The 25282-nt window shown below is 41.8% G+C and overlaps 1 protein-coding gene across 2 annotated transcripts in view; it reads left to right on the forward strand.

Moving 5' to 3' along the window:
• The window catches only part of LPIN1 (lipin 1), an 84991-nt gene that overhangs the window by 24245 nt on the left and 35464 nt on the right, over positions 1 to 25282 (forward strand). The window contains exons 1-5 of one of the 2 annotated variants that reach the window (XM_082307698.1): positions 10626 to 10694; positions 19833 to 20033; positions 21197 to 21292; positions 22572 to 22906; positions 23289 to 23408. In XM_082307698.1, coding sequence (XP_082163824.1) covers positions 19842 to 20033; positions 21197 to 21292; positions 22572 to 22906; positions 23289 to 23408 — 743 coding nt within the window. In that variant the 5' untranslated portion in view covers positions 10626 to 10694; positions 19833 to 19841. Of the gene's footprint in view, positions 1 to 10625; positions 10695 to 19832; positions 20034 to 21196; positions 21293 to 22571; positions 22907 to 23288; positions 23409 to 25282 lie in introns of those variants that run through there. The other variant, XM_082307697.1, reaches the window with a different exon arrangement.

Raw genomic sequence — 25282 nt, forward strand, 5'->3', positions numbered from 1 at the left:
AGAGCCACTTACATATCCACTTACATATCCACTTAGCTGAACTATTGGAGTCACCATACAGCTCTGTGTGGGTTTCACAGGAGACGTATTACCCTGGGTGGAGTATAATGCTAGCATAGCTATACTGCTATCTCACGTAGATCACACTCAGGTGTTTCCATACAACCTACACAGTACCATGTAGGATATACTTTATGGTTTACAGAGGAACCTTCCTGATCCAGGACTCTATGGAGACTTGCATGTAGTTCCTTGGTGTGCGAGCTGGTTGGTAGAGCCTGGCAGCTTTTCAGTTTGGGTCTGGCAGATGTAGGTCAAGATTTCCATGAAGGTATGTCAACTTTTACAAATTGAGGATCTAACCTTTATGAGGAATTTGATATTAGCAACGTCATGTAAACTGGACAGGTGGATAAGTCAAACAGGCAGTCTGAAATGAGGGTGAGGCTGGTTGCTGTTGGCAGGGGTTGGGTTTGGACATCCAATTCAGTAGCTGAGCTATGCAGACAGAAAGGTACCTGGGAATTCAAAATGTCAGTGAAATAAACAGGGAAGGAGCTCCAATTAGCAAAGGACAGCATAAAATCTGAAAATTAAATGTCTATAAAGCAATACTACAGATGTGATCTTTCCTTTCCAAACTTGGGGAACATTTGGATCTGCATTCAGGTGAGATTCTGAACTTTACAGGAACATCTTCTGGGTGACCAAAATGTGTCTCGTGAACTTGTACTGTAACTTTGAAAGAACTGAGGATAATGTATTCTTGCAGTCAGATTATGCTTTAAGAATCAGTTTATGTTTTATTTGGGCAAAATTTTGAATTCATTTTTATATATATCATTATTAAGCTCTTTGTCCTAGATTACTCATAACATAGTACAGAAATACATGAAGAAGAGGAGGAGGAAGAATTTTGTAATGTGGATGTGCTGTATTTAAAACGTGCTGCACAGAATAGAGATCATGGGAAATTAGGAACCACGAATGACAAAAAAATCCCAAAGATGTTACAGACAAAAGACTTGTTCGCACTAAGCTGTGCCTATGTCTGTACAGACACGTTAGCAGTATGAAACAGAAAGTGAGAAAACGATGTCAAACTGAATCTGCCACTGGAAGCAGAATGACAGGAGAAATGACATCTGACCTGGACAAGAAATTGCATCTGACCTGGACAAGGCAGATGAGCAATAGGCATGATCCCAGCCCCATGCAAGCAATATGCAAAACATGCAGGGGGAATGAGCTGGGCTGTCACCGAAGGCTGCAGGGGAGGGACAGCTGATTGATAGCACCGGGATGACAGCACAGGGAGGCTTTTTTGTTTGCGCCCAAATTGCAGTGTGGGGGCGGGCATGGGGAAAAACAGGGTGTCTGAACGGAGCTCAGATCAGAAGTAGACATGTACCTTGACATGCCTCTGAGCTACCTGTGGGTATGACTTTGTTTTTTATTCTATTAAATAGAATTATTTTCTGTATTTTCTGACCGGGCCTTTGTCTCTTCTTGTACTATGGCAAAGCTTGATACAAAGTACTACCTGCTTGCCTGTTCCTAGCCTTGCTTTTAAAAAACAATTCCACCTGTTTGAAACAATGAGCAAGACCCTTTGCTTGTGTAATACAGAGTTCACTGGCTTGAACGGGATTATGTTGCTTTGTGTGAACTGAGCATCAGGCCTGATACTTTTCAGACTCTAAACTCACTGGGATGGGAACGCTTGTTGCGCATGATACGCTGAACACAATGTCGCTGACGTGCAAATCGTAGTAAAACAAGCTTATGTTGCTTTTGTGGGCAGAAGCTGCTAGGTTTGAGAGACTGTTCAGGGTACGTAGATTTGTCTGCAGTAGATAAACTGTATGGTAAACTGTGATGAGGGTAGCAGGAATGGGGCAAAGTCCCCGGTGAATTCTCAGATTTGCATAATGGAATATGTAAAGCATACAGCCTGCCAGAACAAAGGCTTTCTATCCCAGAACTTGCTAGACCTAACAAATGGATTCCACTAATTTCACTGAAGTAAATGATTTCCATAGACTTATGCAAAATGCTTGTTTTAAGAAATACTTCTGCCAAATTTATGGAACAGGGATAAATGATTTTCACAGTGTGCTAATGCTTGAATGCAGCCATTTTATTGAAATAAGTCTGAAATGTAATTTTTAGAAAAAGTTCTTGTATGTATGTGCAAGTGCTTGTACGCTTTTTTCAAATTGTGAACAGAAATACATGGACACAGAGTTGACCCTCATTGGCTTTTATGTAAGGGCAGGATCTAGAGAATGATGCGTAGAGCAGGCAGAGTTGATTACACATTCATTTACAGTATTTTAATATTGGACTAACTAAAATTGTTTCAACTTCTCAGTTCAACATAGAATTAGATTTCCTTATAAGGGATTATTGCCTCCTGAAAGCCATTCAAATACACCGTACTTTCTGGCCAGATTACATATCCATGATCAGCCCGCTTTAAGACAGGTATTTCTCTTTTGTGCATTTTATACTTCAAGACTCCTTGCTATTTCAGAGTCTTTGTTCAAATATTAATATTCAAATACTGAAATTTCCCATTTGGGTAAAATTCCAATTTTTGTTCCACTTTCAACATAACAGCAAAAATCAGAAAAAGGAACTACTTCCTTTCAATCTACAGAATGTATTTCCCCCATTAAATAGTTCATTTTCCAAATCCGAATTGGCAGATACATTCTTTGTCACAGCAAACCTAAGTTTAGTTTTCCAAATAATTATTTTTAAACTGCTGGAGATGAAATGTTGTTTAATTGCAGTTCTAAAAACCCCCATTCATTACCGTGTTCAGGGATTGTAGCGCTAACACTTCTGGAGAGACTACACTCATTTCAACATCAAGAATATTTTGCGGGAAGGATTTACTACTGCATTACCAGGGACACTTCTCTCATTCATAGAAATTTGAACATGAAACTGAAATAAAAAAAAAAAAAAAGTACTGTTTTCCTGATTTTGCAAAGTTGACCACATCTATTAACTATATAAGTACTCCAGATGCAGAAATCAATCATAAAAATGAAGCCAGTTCCTCAGATAAGGTCACTTAGGTATGCATGTTCTCACAGAAGATGTAAAGAAAGACAGCAGGTAAAAAACTGAAATAAATGACCATGTTCCTGCTTTAAAACACCTGATTTAGAGGCCCCAGTGAGAGTTTTATATAAGCCCTCAGCCTAAACCAGGAGAGTGAACTGCTCAGATAACAGAAAGACTTCAGTAAACAATGTCATTTACTGAGAAATTGCTCAGGCTTGATGCAAGTAATTAAAGAGAATTTATAGTCCTGTGTCAGCACGCACAGGATTTAATTCTGTGCCTCAACCTGTTTCTACGATTTCAGTACAATCTTGATCATTATATCTTTATCAGTAACAACATATTTATGAGAACAAATCACCCTGGAAGCAGTAAGATTAAGTCAGCTCTGACAGCAAGCAAGACTGAAAAGATCATTTGTTTAAGCTAAATATATTTTTAAACATATTGTTCCATACAGCTCAAATTTTGCCTGAAGAAATTATTATCGCAAGCATTCAAAGGATGACTGTACTTTAAATCCAGAACAATCACAGTCCTTGGCATAAACTGCAATCACTAAAATCCCCAAGAGTGGAATTGCAAAGAAAATGCCTCTAAGACAGGTCATCCCGAAACAGTATCTCATCTCTCCCCTCGGATCACCTGATACTGAGTCTAGAGGTTAAAGATCAGGGAGATCCGAAATCCGTGCTGCCAGGTTGAGGTGTCCTCACGGCTGAGCAGACGAGGAGGAATGAGAAGACAGTGTGGAAAGACCTGGGGGCCAAAGCCATGAGCAGACTCGCACCCTTGCGCCTGCCTCGCTGCTACAGAAAGCCTCGCGGAGGGAAAGCGGGCGCCCTTCAGGCAGAGGCGCAGGACCCACACCTGCTGCACAGGCTGAATTGGGAAAAGTGGAAAAATTGGGAAAAAAACGATACACACAGTCGTTTAAGAAAATTGCCCTAATCTGGTTACATTCTACCACTTCAAATATTCAAGGAAGTTGAGTCTTAGTGAGAGAAAAAAGAATAGTGGCAAGGAGTTGGTTTATCTCACTTTTTTTCAGCAAAATTCCTAAGAAAGGGCCGAAGAGGGGAACTTTCAGGCAAAGCTTGCAGAGGCCTCCCCCATCAGTTTGCTGGCAGGGGAGAAAGCAGCCAGGGTCTGCCTCTCCTCCTGACAGCCTGCTCACAATCCTCCATCTGCCTCTTTCGTGAGGGCAGATTAAACCCCTTTTCATCCAGTTTATATGACAGCCTGAAGTAATGATAGTGCCTGAGATGATAGTGCAGAATTTTCTGCCTTCAAAGCCAAGTAAACCTGCTTCTGGTAAATACAAGCAAAGGACAGAGTGCCCCTTCATTCACCAGCAGCCGCACACAGAACAAACACTTTTACAGCCTGGTCTGCACAGAAATGAAGAATTTTTCTGTCAAAGTGAGAAGCACCAAATATTGTTACTTTTATTATAAAACTGATTTTAGACACTTCACTCTCTCAGTGCAGTTACAGAATGAACTTCAAGCTGAGCTCTATTAGCACTTAATGCTTAGCCTAGCATAAGAAAAAGCTTTATACAAAATATCTCTTTATCTTCCTATTATCTTAAGTTGGCTATAGCTGTTACATCTTTGCTAGCTACAGGAAAGAAGGACTAGTTTGCATAGTAAGGAGGTAACAATACAGTGAACTAATCAAGATGTGGTACTTTACAACCCCTAGGCAATAACTTTCAGAACCTGTTTGCGAGGATCATTCAATATTGGTAGGCAGTCTGATGTGGAAGTTGCAGACACGAGGCTGAGAAGAAAGCAACAATTTTCTCAACAGAAGGAGTTGGTTTCCCAATTTCTTTCCCTCTTCAGGATTAAGATTGCTGTTTTAGTTTGCAAGAGTTGCAGGAATACTAAAGAAAAGATTATACCGCGGGAAGCAGAGCAGCTTTGTTTGAAGTTCTCAAATCGTGTTTTGTACTATTTTGTTCTAAACAAATAATACTGATGATCTTGCTTTTGATTTGCTGTGCTTTGAAAACAGTATTCTGGGCAAAAGCTTTGCTAGTATGCATAGATTTACTGGACTGATGAAAAGCTAGCTTCTGGGCTGGAAAGCGTTTCAGTCCAAAAGAGGACGGAGGGGTTTTCCATGGAGTTGTGTATGATCTCTCATTTCTTGTATGTGTGTGCACTTAAACATCAGCATGTATTTTGCCTGAGCAGAGTACAAGTCTGTGTTTGAACATGCCTATGCAGGAATTCCGGGCCTTGGCTGAAGAAAGAACATGTTGATGACTTCACTGTTATATCCTTAATCTCATACACTGTCACTGCTTTACTTTTATCAGGGCTCAAGATTTTCTAAGCTTTCTAAGGTAGCATTTAGAGAGCTCAAGCTTGGTTATTTACAGATTTGGAGCTAAATTGCTTTCTGATGAGGTTGGACTGGTACAAGTGGACCTCCAGAAGGGCTGATATATTTAGCTTCTCTTGTTCTTAATTTAAATATTCCTACACTCTTTTGCTTTGGCCATGTTTGGATTATAGGAGTCAATAGATGCCTCTGTTTCTTAGTAGCCAAGTATTTTGTAGCAGAGAACTAAGTTTTGACTGTGGAAAGAGCTCCTAGGATATAAAGGAAGCATTGAGGTTTTCATGGTTTTGCAAGGCTGGATGTGGATCTAGAGGAAAAAGAAAGGCTCTTTTGAGAACTTTCATCATCAAGACCTGTTATATTCTGAGAAGGAGAAAAACGCTTGACTGGTAGTTCATTGGCTACAGATCCCCTTTTGGGGACTATATTTTCAGTGCGGGGGCTGGGGAACAGTGTATCTGTCACAAAACTAAGTCTGAAAGTACTTGGTTCACAATCAAGTTTGGTTATGCAATGAAAGCCCTGATGGCATGAGAGCCGATAAGCGTGTTATTGTTACAGACGAGCATTTTGGGACATGATCAGTGCCTCCTGCCCTGCCTCTAATTCCAGTTGCAACAGTTCCCGGAAAATTACAGTCCCACGTTTGATCATTTGACCAAATAATCCTCTCAGTTTCCCTTTTCGCCTGTCACTCCCCTGCATCACTGATGACTTAAACTTTATAGTACTTCTGATGACATCACAGTCCTCCTGAGGATGATGTCATCATCTCACCTCTTAACAATGAGGCCAAAGAAGGAAGATAAGAAATGATGTCAGAATGTATTGGCTAGCACGCGCGTCTGACAGCAGACAATTACTATACTCGGGAACTGTGACCATATGGAAAACAAAATCCAAAAGCCAAAGCTGGCACAGCGCAAGGAGCTTAGGCAGGGCAAACCTGATGGCTGGTGCAGGCCAGAAACGTCTGCCGAAATGTGACAGATTGAACACACTGCCAAAAGCAAGATGGTTTCATATGGAATAAAGTCTGTCCTGTAGGGCTTCATGTTGGACAAGGACGGCAGTCTTCCTCTTTTCAAAGTAAGTTGTTTACTACTCAGATCTTCAAGCACTGGATACTGAAACAGCGGGAACAGTCGATCCCAGGAATAGGGACAAGCAAAACCAGCAGGCCAGACAAAACTGGCAACAAGTTAAAGTCAAGGGGGCCAAATGTTTTAGAAATCTCTGCAACTAAATATCATCTACTTACACTTCAAAAAAAAGAAAAAATTTCTCAAATAAATCAAGCACTAACAGGCAGATTAAATGCCAGGATTTACACGCTACAATAACCAGCACTACTGTGCCTTCAAATGAAGGACAAAATGAAGTACTAGATAATGGGACTTGAAGGGAAAAGAAAAAGAAAGGGAAAAGATAACGTGAACCAGACAGAGAATTCAGCAGATTATCACAGGTAACTGTAGGTATTGTATGAAAATATCTACTTACGTTAGGAGAACTGCTTCTTTATTAAGATGGTGGGACATTTAATTAGGTAATTACAGAATCAGAGTCCAACTACCTTCTGATGTTTACACTGGAATAAAACTAGATCAACTCTTGATTTATATTGCCTGAGCTACTCCAAGTTTAATACTAATACAGAGAATGCCAGCACCAGACTCCAGAGCCATCTTGGCTTATGAGTTCATTATACATTAAAAGCTAAAAGCTCAACTTTTCTATTTTACTGAATCATTTTTACATGCACAGTGTGCATGCATTAACAATCAATCACAGTCATTCATAACCCAGGTACTACGTGCCTGGACATGAACTCCAGTTTTGGTGGGGGAAATGCCAGACGTTAGTGATAATGCATTAAATAATTAACTTTTTGGTCTGGCCACACACTTGCCAGGACAATCTAGTGTCCCAAGCTAGAACTGAAGGCCTTTTTTTTTTTTCCCCCTGCATGAACTTATGTAATGCTCTCTAGGAATCTGTTCTTGAGTTTTATTAAACTCTTCTATGCTTATAGACTTTTTTTTTAACGCAGTTTTATTAATTTACAGGAGACTATACAGCTCAACTTTCTCCTTACTTGTATTTTCACAGTAACTATGAGCCCAGATCATAGGCTAGAACTCCACTGTGCCAGACCTGTACAAACACAGAGTGAATATGTAAACTATAAGCTCTTTGGGACAGGAATCAAGAGTTAGGTAATAATGGACAGATATAAACAGACCAGCAAAGGAGTGGAAAGAAAAACTTTCATGAACAGGTCCTTCAAAAGTTTGTGGACATGTTTAATTCAAACCTTGGGACACAAACTTTTGTTGCCCAACACAATGCCTCCAGAAAGAAACCTGTCAAGGGGGAAATGTTACAGGAAGAAAACGGTAATAGTTCAGAACTTCATCATTCCCGAGTGCGTTTTGGAAATGACACCGCCAGGGACTGTTCTCCCGCAAGGGCAGAGCACGCCTCCTGACTGTACTCCCCCAGCCATCTAGTTTTGTGGGTAACTCCAGATTATGTTTTAGGAACAATCCCTGACCATACTGTCCTCCAAACTCTGCATTAGGCTGAGCCAAAATCACAGCCATGACCATGCGAAGGCTTGGATGGGATGGAAGATTATGTACTGGTGCTTGGTCCTCTATATAGATGTAACTGATGAGAATAGTTATGAGCTGAAGTGCGGTACAAGACAAGTAAGGATTTCAAAATCAGTTGGCAGAGGTTGTTCCAGAGAAGTAACCTGAGGAACAGCACCCTGCACCGTGGTCACACCAGCAGTAAGAACAGAGTAAAAAAGCACAGAAGGATGAAGATGGTGCCCTGCTGTTAACGGAAGCTTACTGTTGCTGTGCAAGCATTTGGCACCTTCCACAGCATCTTGTCTGTCTCACGGCTATATTTACACTGCTCCGTAGGAAGAGAAAACATGACCTCGCACATGGAACCATGAAAAATGTAGAGCATTATTCTGTGGGTTATTTTATGTCAAGCAGCAGATGGTTGGACATGATAAATAACTAAACACAATACAGTGCTTCCAAAGCTGAGGCTCTAGCTTCTGGATTTCTGAAAGAAGCAGAGAAGGGGGGGTGTTGTTGAGGCTGTGGAAAGACAGTGGTTTTGATTCAGTGTGTTACAATCATGTTTTTATTTTGGTATAGTAGTGAAAGACCATAGTGGCACAATATGTTAGAGCAGTCCTGGACAGCGATGGCTGGAGGATACCACCCCCTCGGAGGGAATAAAATACGGGATCGCATTCCACACGAATGTGGTGGGCAGAGTGCTGGTCAGGATCCACAGCTGGTACAGACAGAGCTGCTTCTGTTTACTTCAGGGATGGGATTATTTACCAGCACGTCTCATTGCCTGGAACGACTGACTGCCCACTGACGAGGGGTTAGATACAATATGCCTGGGAAACGAAACTGCAGGTATTTCTGGGCTCAGTTGCATATTGCCTTTCTTTGGGATTAAGTAAACACCCTTCTTTGTTGTGCCTGGGCAGAAACTGTCTTCACTGACTTTTTTGTTCTAAAACCAAGGTGAACTCATCAGTGTACCTGTGTAACTGGGAATGGAGGAGAACAAGAAGCAGTGACTCGAGTCTGTGAGCGTGGAGCAGGCCCCGTCACCCAGCGGTTCTGTCTCGTCGTGTGTGGTACAAAGACTGGCCAACATGGAGACAGAGGTAGCAGAACTATAGGAGGAAAACGTGCCTGAGAAAAACAGTTGAAAGGATTACAATCGGGTGATGACCTAGAGGAGATTGCACTGAGATTGTTTTACCGTATAACTGGAAAGTTAACAGAAAATGGAAGGCTTAAGTGCTAATTACTCGACAAGGAACTCTTCCCAGGCTTCAGCTGCCTGTGCATTTTGGGGACTAGAATCACAGAATCACAGAATGCTTTGGGATGGAAGGGACCTTTAAAGGCCATCTAGTCCAACCCCCCTGCAATGGGCAGGGACATCTACAACCAGATCAGGTTGCTCAGAGCCCCGTCCAGCCTGGCCTTGAATGTTTCCAGGGATGGGGCATCTACCACCTCTCTGGGCAACCTGGTCCAGTGTTTCACCACCCTCATCGTGAAAAACAGAACATGTAGATGCACAAAATCCAGCTCTGAAAAACTTGTTTTCAAGCCTACAATTAGCAGGCTCTTCTTCAGCTAATGAACTTTGATCCTATTTTTGTGTACGTTCTTTGTCCTCTTTTTTTCTGCGTTAAACTGTTTCCTGCTCATTTGTTTTGCACTTAGCACTGCCCTCTTCTGCCTTCTGTAAACAAGGCTTGAAAGAGGCAGGAGATGCCTCAATCAGTTAATTTTTATCACACACATCCACTTCTCTACTTAGTTGTGCAAGGCACTCAGTGTAAAAGGAGGTTATAATATGATTTTCATGGAAAGGAACCACTATCTGGTGGAAATCCTTTATTTCATCGCATTTATTGACAGCGATAAAGCATGTGACACTGGGAGAGGCGCTTCCTATGGCGTGAGCGTTGCGCACTGGGAACCCCGCTTCAACCGGTGCCTCTCAGGGACCTGCCCACCGGTCTGGGCTGAACGATTCCCTTCTCCACTCTCTGGTTTTCCCACCTCCAAACCTGAATAAAGATGCCTTCTCTGGTCAACATTTTTGACATCGACTGAAATGAGCTGGTAAAAAAAGCAGGTATTTCTGTGACTATCATTTCGAGCTTGAAGGAATGCTGCAAGTAAACCAACACGAACGCTACCCCGAGCTGCCGAAGCCCCCCGCCGGCCAAGGCACAGCGGCGGCAGGTGAAATTGCCCCCTCCGGCCTCGGGGGGGACCCACGCGAGGCGCCGCGGCCCCGCGGGGGCGAGCGGGACGGCGGCCGCCGGCCGCGGCCGCGGGATCGCCTCAGCGCCGCCGCCCGCGCAGCCTCAGCGCCGCCGCCCCGCTGGGCCCAACCGCCGCTCCGCTCCGCCCCGCCCCGCCCCGCGGCCCGGCCCGGCCCGGCCCGGCCCGGCCCGGCCGCCGTCACGCCACCACCCGGCCGCCGGCCCCGCAGCTCGGGCGCCCGGCCGGAGGCGGGTCAGGCAGGGACAGCTCCAGCTCCAGCGCCGGCCTGGGGCGCCTTCCCCGCCCGCCGCGACTTCCCCGGGCGCTGCGGTCCCTCCCTCCGGGGCGGGACCCGCGGCCGCGGCGGCCGGCGCGCACAAAGGCGGCGGCGGCGGCGAAGGCGAGGGGAGGCGGCGGGCGGCAGAGGTGGGTGCCGGGGCTTGGGGCGGCCGCTGCGCGGGGAGGAGGGGGAAGGGGAGCCCCGGCCCCCGGCGCTGAGCCGAGCCGAGCCGAGCCGAGCCGAGCCGGGCGGGGAAGGCCAGGCTTGCCCCGCCGAGCGTTGCAGCCGCTGGAGGCAGCGGGTCCCTCCGGCCTGGGCATCCCGCCGGTCCTGGCGGGGCTCCGGGCGGCTGCCGCGGCACCTGCTTCTTCCTTGCCGAGGAGTCCGGCTGTTGGGGGGTGACAGCAAGCGGCAGAGCTGTGGGGCTCATCTGGGGTTGGCAGGGCTTTGTGCAGGGGGCTGGAGGGAAAGGGGGCGTGCGGGGCTCCCCTGGTTTATCGTCGGGGGGGGCAGCCGGCGCTGGGCGGCTGCGGGGCGGTGTCGGTCCGGGGTCCCTGCTCCCGCCGCGCTGTGTGAGCCTGTGAAGCCCGGTGCCCCTCTGTGCGCTACTTCGCCTTTTGCGTTAGAGATGGTCGTTTGCCTCCCCTTGGCTGGTAACTGCTGATGCAAATTACGGCATTAGTACCGCTGCTTCGCTAATATTTTCCCTCAGATGGAATAATGAAAGCGGTAACAGGCCAGAGGGGTTTAATGGCATAGCAAAGCCTGGCTGGCAGTAGTGCAATTACTGCGTATGAAACTAAACTTTCAGATATTTTGGTTTTCTTTTATGTGATATTTGTTTTTTCCCCTCTAGAACAGCTATTAGTTTTTCTGTTGATCACTGTATCTCCTCTACCTTCAAGGAGAGAAAGTAAAAGAGAACGGATCTTGTGGGGAGGAGACAAAACTGTGCAATATTTTTGTTATCTCTGTCAAAAAGAGGAATTGTGTAGAGGCCTGTAATCATAACAGGATGTCAGCACTGATGTTGCAGACTAACTAGCAGATCATTTTTCCTTTCACATGTAAAGTCATCGACCTCGATAGATCTGTTGACCTCTGATTTGGTTCATGGTCTGGAGGGTGTGTATTTGGAGTGGTTTGTTTATTTTATTTTCTGGGTGGCTTTGTCTGTGTCTCTGCTGTCTTAGCAAACAAATACCAGCAAATGTTTAGTGTATGCAGATAAGGTTTTGCTGTCATCAGTGTACCCAGTTAGAAGTCAGATGGATATACTCTTATTACAGTAAAATGAGCCTAATTCCATGAAGAGAACTGGAGAAAAAGTGGGGAGACAGTGAAGGAGATAAGATGGGAAAGACTCAACGTAATTATGTTATGATTTTAGGCATAAAGCCATGAAAATAGCTTCTAATGGTTTTAGATACTTTCTGCTTTTCTGATAGCTCCATTTCACTAATGTGGAATGTAGACTGATTTACCCGACTCAGTGTGGTCTGTTTGTAAGGGAGTTGGGCAAGTCTTAGTCGTTTATGAACACACATACACTCAGCAATCTTCAAAAACAGTTGAAATACAGTAAGTCCTTACTTTAAACTCTGAAAATGCACAAAATGTAAAGTTATAGCCTAACAAACAAATGTATTTTCCAGTCCCCCTGAAAGAAAGGATGCCAAGTCACGTGAGGTATCAGCAGAGTAGAGCTGCTGCTGTGCTTCCACTCTGATTTATGTTCCTCTTCTGACACCAGAACAGTAGCACAGGGCAGCACAGTACATGATCTACCGTATATTCTCCAATTATTTCAAAAGCTCTCTGTTTCAGACATCAGTTTGTACTGTTTGATTTGTTGTAAAGTTTGCTCCTCTTTATGCAGCGTCAGTCCAAATGGGTATCAGCCCTTGTGTACATTCCCTCAAAGTGTCTCCGTGAGGAGGGAAGCACTGTACAGTTGGGAGGCTGCAGCACAGAGAAATCAAGGGAAATGTGGAAGGTCTCCCAGGAGATCTCTGGGAAAGGAGGAGACAAGTCTTCAGATAAGATTTCAGGATTGCCTGAAATGCCAGAAGAGGTGTCCCTGGTACTACCCACCACTGACTCTTTCTCAGCTTCTCTCTTTAGTTGATACTAGCAATTGTATGGGTATGCAGTGAGTCAGATCACCCCATTGATCCAGCTGGAAATTATTTTTGCATGGCTTTAGTGGTGTTAGTTTTCAGTGCTGACACACGGGCAAGATTTGGGAGAGTTGGGGATGTACGGTTGGGAGGTTGGTGTGGGGACCATGGTTGTACACTTCAACTGGCCATGAAATAATTCTCTTGGACTCCCGAGTGCCAGTCCGATACCCGGAGTGTGGGACTATAGGCCAGTCCTTCCTTCGTTTGAACGTGAGGTTTCATTACAGGCAAGTTTGGAGTCTTCAATTTGAATTTTTGATTTCAGCTGCTCTCAAGAAAATATTCTGTTCTTTACGGGGACTTTGTGAAGTGTTGGACCAAGTAACGTTTCAGCTATTTGAAAGATACCAGAACCAAGTGAATAGTCATCTCATAGTCCAAGTCCATATCTGTGAGTGAGTGTGAGTGAGTGGGTTCTGGGAGGGACTGGCAGCTTGGGAGATAAGTTTGACATTTGATCCATTTGACTCTCTGGCCATTACAAGAAGTCACAGTTTTTGGCATTAGCCTTGGCTAGCGTGGAATAGCAGTCAAATAGTTCCTAATAGAATTAAGCCCAGAATAATCCCAACCCTAAAATATTTCTGGAGATTTGGCTGTCAGGAAGCAAAATGCTCTTACTCTGGTGCAGAGCCAGTCACATGCTGCATGTTGCTTTCTGATTTGGGACATACAAGTGAATTGCACCTGTCTCCTGATGGACCAGATGTATTGTCAGGAATGTGGTCTGTCCCATGCCGCTGTGACTATGGGGAAGTCTGGAAAAAATGTGCACGTAGTCAGGTTTGGACAGAGTTTGCCCTCCTATTTACAGAACAACCAGAATCATGCTGCTCAGCAGAGCGCTCTGGAGTACTCCCTCAACTGGTCCAAAGGAGGGTCATGGCTGCTTATGGCTCCCTTTCAGGTCCTGTGTCCAGGTTTCCCTTTCCAGGAAAAAAGAGTGTGCAAGGAGAGTGTTTGTCTATGTCTCACTCTGATGAGCTTGGCATGCTGCAGTTGAGATGTAGCCGCAGTGACAGACCCTGCTTGAAACCAGTGGGAGTTAAACACCCTCTAAGATCTAAGCCTTAATCACTTGCCCAAGACTGTGTGGTAATCTTGTAGGAAAGTAGGGACCTAAACTGTGGTCTCCTAAAGTCCTGTGCAGTGCCATCACTGCTCCTCTAGAGAAAGTAAATCCAGGCTCTCATTTTGCTCTGAGAAATGCACAACTTTGGGGTTCTGGCTGGGAATTTACTCAAAAAAGTGGGGTGGGAATTCATGACAGTGACCTTGGCTTGGATGGATGTAGGAGCTAACAAATAGTTAAGAAAAAGGCTTTTGAAAGTTCTTAATGATTTTCTGTTTCCAACCTGAAATGAGTTAAAATATTAAGAGGATTGAATGTGATGGTCACACAGCATTAGTGATTTTACCATGTGTTGACCATTTACTAATAAAGAGAAGTACCTCTTTTAAAAATAATAGAATAATAGTTATTACGAGCTTTTGTAGTTAAGAAGTCATCATTACTACGGTTGTGGTACAGACATGAAAGGCTAAGCTTAATTTTTAAAAAATCCGTCTAGGGAATCTTCATTTGAAATATTTCCTTCTCTCCCCTACATTTTTATCATAAGTCTTTTTTGGAACGTAATCTCTGATACTGTTTTTCATGGTAAAGAATATGTCAATAGTAAAATTCCATTAATTGCTGTAGAGGGAGTTGGTGTTCAATACTGCAAACAAAACGGAATTGCTTCAGAGTCAAGAAAATAAATGTTTGATACGTAAGAAAAGAGTGGCAGTAAGTACTTACCTAGGAGTCTTTGAAATATTGTAATTTACTTTTTTGTAAATGAAGACTAATTCTCTTGAAGGGGCCACAGTCTGATTCCTAAATAATTCTGATTCGAAACGGAAGCCAAGAGCAGATCAGGGGACCAGATGGATCAGGTTTGTATACTTGTCATAGTTTCAGTGTCAGCAGCAAAGCTGCAGTGATTTATTTTAACTGAACACTGGCCCATCAATTTTTGGCTCCCTTTCACCATTTTGCAAGTTGTATGGAGAAGTTCTTAGGAAAGTCGATTTGTTTTGTGCTTATGCTCATCACTTCAGTTGTGGACCAGGGTCTCATCATGACATCAGGTATTAAAAGCGTAACCAAAAGATGAGTCTGTATGTGTTGTTTTTCTTTGTGCTAAGCATTTAGTTTGTGTTATGTTTGCCAGTGCTGCAAATCTTCCTCTTATGGCCTACAAATCCAGTGCACAGTCGTAACTGTAGAACCTGAGAAAAGGGGCTGAAAGGGAACTGAATGTTGCATCCCCGCTAGTGAATGAAACGGGGCTGAAGTCCATTCTTGGTGGCCAGACCAGCTAGCACCATCTGTTCACATCTATTCTACAAAGCTCACTTAACCTTTAAAAGAAGGTGACTCCTCCTAAACTGGCTGTGGGAGTAGTCCCCAGTCTCTGTTATCTCGTTAGCTGTGCCTAGAATTGTTGGGAGAATGCTTATTGGCCTGTGCCTAAAATGTACCAGAGCAGATTTTGTTATTTAAATAGATTCAGTATAGACGACCAATTGTAATGGTTGGGTCTGTGATGTGATACAGTTTGGTTTACTGCTTTGGACACAGGTACAGTGACATTTCTGTCCCAAAGATTACAACTGGCCATTCCTAAACCAGTCCCAACAGATGTTTGTCCTGCTTCTCTAGATTTTCTGTACTGGAGATTTCATATCTTCCAAAGGAAGCGTGTTCCAGTTTTTCATTACCCTTGCAGCATGCTACCTAGATCATGGTGGTGTTTTGTTCTGTTTTGTTTTTTCAAAAACTGTCCGTCTTTAGAGCATGTTGAATAGCACTTGTATCCCTAAGTAACTTGGATGTGTGTGGATATCTAACCTGTTATTCATTGTGTTGTGGAACCTGAGGAGACACTGAGTCTTGCAGAAGGAAAAGAGGCCTTTAGTTCCTATATCTTTCAGTATTTTATTTTATAAAAGATGGTAAAGAAAGATGAAATAATATGGGGAAGAGGTAGGCTGTAAAAAATGGGCCACAAAGGGTAGAGTTACCAGCCTTTCCAGTGGAATTAGGACATAGTCTGGTGCACCTGTATGAAAGAAGCAGATTATCTAGATGACAGTGCATTTGATCTTCCTGTGGCATCCAGTAGAGCGGGACTTTAAAGAATTAGCTTTGTTAGGTCAATCTTTGCTAAGTTAATAAGTCAGTTAAGTAATAAGGTAACACCTAGCTATTTATTTTTCACTTATTTTTTCATGAGATGATAAATTCTGAAAAATGACTGCTCTCTTTAACAATCAAAAGAGTTGGAAATTTTCTGACCTCCTGGCAGGTGATGCTAGTTAAATTGATATTAAAAATGATACTAGAAAATACTCTTAATTTCATAATAGATGCATAATGTAAGGCTGTGGAGTGTCTCCTGGCAAAGAACAAAACTCAAGCCATTTGAAAATCCTGACAGAAGCAGTACAGACTGTTCTCACTTGCTGTAAGCTTAGATCAAAAGGATTGTCAATTTTCCCAGCAGCAAAAAATATTCTATGCGATGTCCACTAGCATGGTATGAGAACAAGAGTTTTGCTAAATTCAGTATAATTAACAGGCAGGCACTGGGGGTTTAACCCATGACGTAAACTCATGTTTACTGCTGAAGTTGCTGCTGTCCGGTTAGTAAGTGAAAGACTTCTTGGAGTGGCCAGAGTAAAATGTTGCTCCAAAACCACATGCAGTCTCTCTGGGGTTTGAGGAATGTTGGTTTCCTGGAGTACTGACATAGTATGGACTGACTTTAGGTTCAGAGTATAAACTTATAAACCTCTGACTCCAAACAATCTCAGCTTTGCTTGGCATGTCTAAAAGTTAGGATAAAGGGCCTACATCCATCAGAGTCCAATTTCTGAACTCTCTCCCATTTTATCTACAGCATCTTTTGTTCCCTACATTTGAAATATAAACCCATTTTTGTCTGGTTTCCTGAGGAAATGGGGTTTATGTGATTAGCCTGCCAGTCCGTCTTTAATTCTGCGGTGATTTTGTTGCACAGGCCAGGCTCAGCGCAGCTTGCAAGGAGTGTCCATCACCAGCTGACAGTTTGGATGTGGCACTTTCTTTTTAAAGGAGAAGAGATTTTCACTGCACAGAAGCAAGCTGTGCTGTGCCAGTTGGCCTCAGAGCTTGAGGATGGTGTCCAAATTTTTTAATTCATGAGTATAAAAATAATCTCTGTGTCCTAAGACAGGGCAGGGACTGCAGCTGAGATTTGTTGTGAACAAGAATACTTGCAAAATTCGCTGTTTAGGAGTTTAAGAGACCTGCTGGTATAACTTGTTAAGAGGATGTGTGAGTCCTCATGTTTGGATTGTTTGCCCATAACTCTCCTGGACAGTGGGTGTATGTCCTGTCCCAGCAACTCCTTCCCCACCAAGGAAGTTGTGGCTGTTTTGCACCTAGAAATTTTGTTGCTTAAGCAGACCAAGCATTAACCGGGGTGAACTGCACCATGTAATTTTGAGCCTAATTGTAACCATCTTTAAATTTAATCTTAGCACACGTTTCTTACGGAGCTTTAGGTTAGGAAAAACCCAACAGAAACTGAAGTATTTTTCCAAAGCAAAGGGATAATTTTAAAAGTTTGCTTATATCTGTCACCCTGGAGGCTCACTTCTGAGCTTAGGTCTGTGCCCATGTGCCATTTTTTTGGAGAGCTCAGATGAAGATAAGGGAGATAAGAGCTTATGGCTTAAAAGGAGAGGCTGGGAGAGCTAGTTTTGTTTGGGTTTCAGGGTGTTCAGTTACCTGTTGGGGGCTATGGAGGAGACAGCGCCAGAATCTTAGAGATGCACAGTGATAGGACAAGAGGCAACGGCCACAAGTTGCAACAAGGGAAATTCTGATTAGATATTGAGAAGAAAATTTTTGCTGTGCTGACTGTCGAACATGGGAACAGGAGCCCATGGAGGCTAAGAAATCTCGATCCCTGTGAAGACATTGAGAACTCAACAGGACCAGGGTCGTGGGCAACCTGGTCCAAGTTGGCCCTCCTTTGGGCAGGCTTTTGCACCAGGTGACCTCTGGAGGTCTGTTCCAACCTGTTGTTCTGTGGCACGGCATAGGGTGCGGCATGAGTTTAAGTGCGGTTCCCTATCAAACAGTTTGCCACTAGATTTGCACTCAGGAAGGGATGTTTCTAATGTATTATAGGAGCCTAGAAGTGCTAATACCAGTTGAATGCTGGAGAACTGAATATAATTGCTCTTTCTGCCATGAAGTTTTCACGTGTTGACTTTTCAGTAGGTGGCACTTTCTAGATGGCTCAATTAAGGGCTGTGCAGAAATGCTTCTCCAAACAGTATTTAGGGCTTGTTCTTTCATTAGTTAACATCTTGTACACTAAACGCTTCAAAAAAGTCTGTTTGGTTTCCAAAGTTAGTGCCCAGTTTTAATCTTTTTGTGACTCAGCTCCCCAGTTGTCAGATGGGGAGAGCATCATTGCTTTTCAGGGGCAATCTAGGGGGGCAATAAAGCCCAAAAGAACATAAACAATTCTTCCTTCAGAGCATGGTCTGTGTCCTGATACCTGTGTATTGCAATAGAAACAGAGAAGAAAACAAAGCTTCTGTCCATCCTGTGTGGAGGGACTTTCAGAAAAAAACCACTGGTGATCATTAATTAATTAAAACAGCCATGCATGAACAGACCAGCCTTAATTATAGCATTTCCTAACTTTCCACTTTTTTACAGTAATGCTGTCACTGTATTCTTTTAATAGTTTTTTGTTTCTAAGTATAAATCAGAGTTAAAAATTGGAGCTATTTTTACAGCCTTTCACACTTGCATCTTTTTGTTGCTTATGAAAGAACACAGCTGAAAGGGAGTCTCTATTGTAGCAGATGATGCTGGTTCACACATGCCGCGCAGCTCAGTGCAGTGACTGTCTCTCAGACTCTGAGCTCAGTTCTGTTCTCAGCACCATCAATGGGAGTTTTACCGTTGCCTACCCTGCAAATGTCTCTTTTATTGATGTCCAGGTGATGTGGTCCACCCTAGCAAAGAACTTGTATGTGATGCATATGCTTTGCATTGAGTGCACAAAGACCTTCCTGAAATCAGAATCTTAGAATCTGTGAGGTGTTGGAAAAACAATGAAAACAATAGATGTTGGCAGTCCTTAAAATCTCTACTGTTCAGGAAAGTATCTACTTAAATTCATTCATACTTTGAGAGCCCTTAAAAGACTTTTTGAATTTTTGAGTATGTCTATGTATGCATGCCGTCTAAGGGACTAAGTGTATTAGTGGAGCATAAACAGAGTGTGCATTAACAGAATAGAAGCGGGAAACTAAATGCGAAGTACTAAATAAATCCAGGATCAGGGGAAATAAAGCCAAACACTTCAACCATCAACACATGTCTAATTTTTAATAAGCCTGCTGATACTAAAAGGCTGTTTTAAAACAAGAATGGTGAAGTTGCATTAGGAAGCACTCTGAAGTTCACATGCTCTGGATTGAAGGTTTCTTGTCAAACCTTAATGCATATCTGTTGTGCGTATCCATTATAATAATCTTTTAATGGGAGAAATCCCTGTAAAGTGGGAAAATAGTCTTTGACCTCGGTGTAGTGGAAAATTAGATCTGCTTAAAACCATTCACTTGCCCTGCCCTTAAAAGCCTGTACAAATACATGAGAAAAGTACATTTAGTGTTGAGGGCACAATAAATGATAAGAAGAGATGTTATTTTGGGAGTAATGCCTTTCTCTTCAGAGATAATTGGAGACATTTCTGAGCTTCAGAGTCTAAAAGTCTGACAGTGGTTTTGAATGCAACTGATTTTACGAACTTTTGAACGTGCTTACAATTCTCTGACTTATAAGGTCTCTTTTGCTTTTGTCTTTTAATAGCTCTCTACAAACATGTGTCAGCTGTAAATAAATTAGGTGGGAAATCCTGATTCTACGTGAAGTTGTTAATTTGTGAAACAGGAGAACACCCCAATGCTGGAATCCCGGTCTCTCAAACATCTCTAAAATACAAAGCACGGATCAAAGTCTTATTTGTTCTATCTTTTGCCTTTCAGGTCCAAACCATGAATTACGTTGGACAGCTAGCAGGGCAAGTGTTTGTAACTGTGAAGGAGCTCTATAAGGGACTAAACCCAGCCACATTGTCAGGATGTATAGATATAATTGTTGTACGTCAGCCAGATGGAAATCTTCAGTGTTCTCCTTTCCATGTACGCTTTGGGAAAATGGGAGTCCTACGTTCTAGGGAGAAAGTGGTAAGAAAATTGACAATTTTGAGGTGCTCTGTCTGTGGGGTAATTCTAACGACACGAAAGTAACTGAATGTTCTGTGTTATGCTAGTCAAGGTTTTCTTCAGGCACTCTTTACAAAGTGCCCAAATTGAGGCCAGATTCAATTAAAATGGTTGTTACTGATTCTTGCATTTCAAAGCATAATTTATTGACTATAATAAAAACAAAACATACCATGAAATTCATAACATTTATTTTCAACAGAGCAAAATTTTGAGTGTGCTTGTTTGGGCTTATAATAGATTTCATGAAATCTAAATCTAAATGACCTGGCAATATGATATCAATGTGAAGTTGCCAGTGAGTAACGCACGACAGATTATTTTAGGAAATAATTTGTAACTACATATAGTCTAGGTTCTAATGTAGCTATAATTGTTCAACAGAAAGATCCTAATGTCAGCATGGACTTTGTTCAATTCTTACATGAACCAGAAAAGAATGCCAATATTTAGGATGGGTAAAAGTTGAAAATGTTACCGTGCTGATAGCATACTGTGTCCTGAAATATAACATAAATGTAGGCTTGTCAAAGTCTCCAAAAAAAAAAAGCCAGCAGTGAAAATGGAGTTGGTGGCAAGAATGGTTATAGGCAAAGAGAAAGATCCTCCTGAGAAGAAATGGAAATAGTTGGGGCTGTATAGCGGTGAGATAAATGTGTGGAAGAAATAGACAATTTTTCTTATTTATGCTTCTTATGGTGTAAAGAGAAGTCTGTTTAATGAATTTGAAAGACAGTATATCAAGAATTTGCATGTGGAAGTACTTCTTACAGAACGAAAAATTAGGCTATGAATTAAAAGAGCAAAAAGATTTGTGTGGTGAGTGAAGCATTCAGAATTACATTTAAAAAGATTCAGGACTTTATGTAATGGCTATAAACCTTCCTGAGTAGAGGAGCAAGACAGCAATGAGCTGAATGAGTTAGAAAAACATTCTGACAATTGATGGCCTTGTGAAGGGGTGGGGAGAGAAACAGAGAAGTTCACTATTCTACGTTTATTGTAAGGTTTCCTACAATTCCCTGAGAAGCATTTGCCCAGTGACAGTGGTAGGATAGCTGAAGAGGAACTGTGTACCTAAAATAACTTCCTTTTCATTTGAGAATATATTTATTTTCTTCCAGGTTGACATAGAAATTAATGGAGAGGCTGTAGATTTGCACATGAAACTAGGAGACAATGGAGAGGCCTTTTTTGTGCAGGAGATGGATAATGATCAGGTAAGAGTGAAAAGTAATTTTAATTTGTTAAAAATTCAGTACCTGCTCTTCAGAGTCAGTTTTGAGTTTAGGAATTTTGTTGAAAAACATATCTTTACCCATTTTATAGTTTTGAAAGTTTCTGGACAATTTTCTGCTATGGAAATTTAATACTATGCAGTTCTTTTTTTTTTTTTTTTTTTTTTTTTTTTTCTTTTTTAAGTTGCTGAGATTGAAAAAAATCTGAAGAAGGTAATCCCATAACTAAAAAATAAATCAGAGTTTAAGTGCATGCCAGTGTGTGAACAGAAATAACATGTACACAGTTCCCATGCTCCAAAGATGTACACAACAGAGGTTAATATGTCCATGGACCTGTTTTTTTGTAGAAACTTTTACTTTGACCATGTGCATTCAGCAGACTGCTAGTAAAAGTGCACATGCCCTGTAAACATCTGTGCACACAGTAATTCTGGTACTCGCCAAAGATGTGATCTTGCAACTCTTGGTCATGTGGAATTACATTTAAATGAGCATGCCTGCTGTTGAGCTGTGTGATTAAATACTAGTCTATATAAGTTATGGTCACACTAGTTTTGAATAGTCCACACGTCATGTAACATAAGAAGAGCTTTTTACAGGCATTTCTATTCAGATATCCCCAATAATTTTTGTCACTGTCCAGAGTGGGATGGGTTTTCAAATTCTTCTATTGAGTACGATATTACTAGTTTGAGATGAGAGCAGTATCCATCTCTATATCTTTATATTTAAATCTTCTGATCTCTATATTAAAATCTTCTGTGTGGTAACAGTTATTTGGTGACTGGAAATTGCTAGAAATACTTCCATGAATGTCTAGAAATGCGTATATATATGATTGAATAACAGGATGTTTGTGTGACCTAGTTATAAACCACTGACCTATCTGACAACTATCTGTCATCTGAGCTGTGAAGGAGAACTGGATTTTACAAAATGTTGAGGTTATAAACTAGTATTTTGTTTCTGCTCTGTATCTAGCATCAGGTGGATAGAGACTCGTGCCATAACCTGGCCAATATTAGATGCTCAGAGGATCCTCTTTATTAAGAGAATTGTTCCTGGCTTGTCTAAGGAGATGCAGCTATGGAACAGTTTCCATATGCTATAGGATCATACTAAGCACCCAGATGTCTAATCTTTGTTACTTTTCTGGGGAATAAATTACTTTGATTTTAGCAATTGTGCATAGATGTTAGAACCAGATTTATGACTGGCAGAGGAACTAATGTGTTGCATGGTTTGCATTTTTTCTCAGGAGGTAATTCCTTACCATCTCTCCACATCTCCCATTCTGTCTGAGGGAACTGCTTTAATGGAAGCTCAGCTGAAGAGGAACTCCATAGACAGGATAAGAAACCTAGACACCAGTGCATCCTCACAAGTACCGACCCAAGCCCATGGATCGCAGCCTTCTACTGAAACATCTCCAGTCTGTAGCTCTGTGAAAAAAAGGAGGAAAAAGAGGAGGAAGTCTACCCATAAAATAGACAGCTTAAAAAGAGAAGACAATGGAGACACCTCAGAAGATGAAGACATGTTTCCTATAGAGATTAGCTCAGAGGAAGAAAAAGAACCATTGGACAATTCAAGGTATCACAGTGGAATTGAGATATATAATAGAAACCTAATGCTGGGTTAATGTTCCATTCCATACCTTCTAACAGTAATTTCTATCTAAGTCAGTACATATGGTTGATGAACATGTTCCTTTAAGAAAAACCTTTAGGCTAGAAAGCTGTTGAGATTGATACTAACCGAAATAATGAAAATGATATTGAAAACATAAGAACAATCCTCCATCATGCTCTGAACTAGATGATGTGAATCAGATATCATTTCTCTATCCCTTTTTAGTTCAGGTTGTACTAATTCTTCTCTACAGTATGGGGTTTTTGTTTTTTATTATCTGAAGTATATGACTCTTCAGTAATCAAGTATGGTTTTTAAATGTCACGTCTTTCCTTATACATAGGATCACTGTTCCAGATGTGTTTGTCGATGAAGTGTCTGACATAAAGGCTCCTGCAGTTTCTACGTTTTCTCAGTCTGCATCTTACCCTCATTCAGATGGAGAATGGTCACCTCTTCAAAGGTACTTTTTCGGATAGTACAGTTCTAAATAACCTTCCTTTAATTTCTTACATGCTAGTGCTATATGAAGTCTTACTAAAAAATTTTGGTATCAAACATGGTCACTGTCAACTGCTAAATGAATGCTTTCTATATTTGAAATCAGGTAGCGTACAAAAACTTCAGGTTAGGTTTTTCCTTGATTCAACAAATGTGTGCATACAAAGGCAGGTCCACAAATTCTGAAGAATATATCTGCTAATGTCACTGTTTGCGTATGAATACTATAGAGAGGGTGAACATTTTGTGACATATGAATCTTTGCCTGATGCACACACCTTGTAAGGACTTCAGTTAATTCAGGTATATAAATCTTTAGTACTTTGGGTATAATCCTTTTAAGAACTTGCAAGATTGGAACTGATGTATAAAAATAAGATTTTTTTTTTTTTTAAATTAATAAGAATATGAGCTTCTTGTGTCCCTTTCAAAGCTAATCTGTAGAATTGCACAGGTAGATAGACATGAAATATTTATTGTGTGAAAAGAACAAATACAGTACTTCACTTATTTTTTCCTAGATGTGTATTTGTGCACATGTGTATACCTTTGATGTCAAAGCAGATTAGTTTGGGCCTCATTTTTTGTGTCTGTGGAACACTGTCAAAAAGAGACAATTTTTTGCTTGTTGTGCATTGTGTTATAATTCCAACGAAGTTTGTGCGTGTGTGTCTGTGCACATGTCCCCCATGTCCTCCATGCAGACTATTGGAGTGGGACAGTATTCACAAGACCTTATCCTAAGAAGTCTAATCTCAATAGACTGCCTCTGTAGTTGAGGGATGGAGGGAGGGAGAGCAAGGAGATGATTTCAGAGCAAGGGCTTAATTTGAATTGCATTCTGGAAGAAACTTTCTCCACTGACTGTAGAGCTTAATGCAGTTAGCTTCACCAGTCTGGTAATAGCATGTGTCAACGCCCTGCCCTTTCAGTGGCTTTTTGAACTGTATGTTCTGTTTGTTTCTTGATAGCAGTGTTCTGGATTTTGAAAATTCTAGATGTAAATTCAGCATTCATGTAGCTAATGCACAAAGAGCTTATGTTAATCAGCACTTGTGAATAATGACACCCTGTTTTTCTTTCTGCCAACATGCTGTGCTGTCCAGTAAGCCTATAGATTGCACAGGGCAATCCTCTCTTCTCACTGTTCCAGCAGACGGAGGTCTATCTAACTCTTGTCCTCAACAATCTTCTTACTTTTCTCCTCCAGACAGGTAGAACAGTTGTCCTCCCTCTTTTCTGGGCTGCACTTTAATCCTTTTAACTTTTAACACATTAATAGTATGTGAACTTTGTTGAACTTATACTGCACTTACTGCTAACCCAGACACTTTGAAAGAAAGTGATGTTGAAAACCACTTTCTCTGCTTACTTCTTTGTGGGCATTGACTGGAGGTAAGTTGCCTTGATGAATCATCTGTTGAATCAGGGTGGCTAGTATAAAATCAGGCCAGTGAAAACCTGAAGTTGATTCAGGTGATAACAGGAAAAAAAGGAAGAACTTAGCTGGTGAAAACTTATGTTCCTCTGAAGATCGACATTTCCATCTGGCTTTTTACAGTTAGTATATATTTTAAAGACATTTTTATCCGATGGCTTTACCGAGTTGTTTGCCTGTGCGTAAGTTGCAAAAGTAAAAGCAAAACAAAGGCCTCAGAGATTAAGTGAGCAATAAGAAGTGCACAGTCTGTAATGGGAGGAGCCCAGTACCAAAAGAGAACTTCTCTTCCCTTGTTCCCTCGTTTTGGGGAGGGGAAGACTTTCTGTATGTTGGACTGCAGTGGAGGAGCGTCTTATAGAGTAAAGATGACACAGTAGTTAAGGCATCTTGCCTGA

This window comes from Platalea leucorodia (assembly GCF_965183815.1).
Source record: "Platalea leucorodia genome assembly, chromosome: 3".
Lineage (NCBI taxonomy): Eukaryota > Metazoa > Chordata > Aves > Pelecaniformes > Threskiornithidae > Platalea > Platalea leucorodia.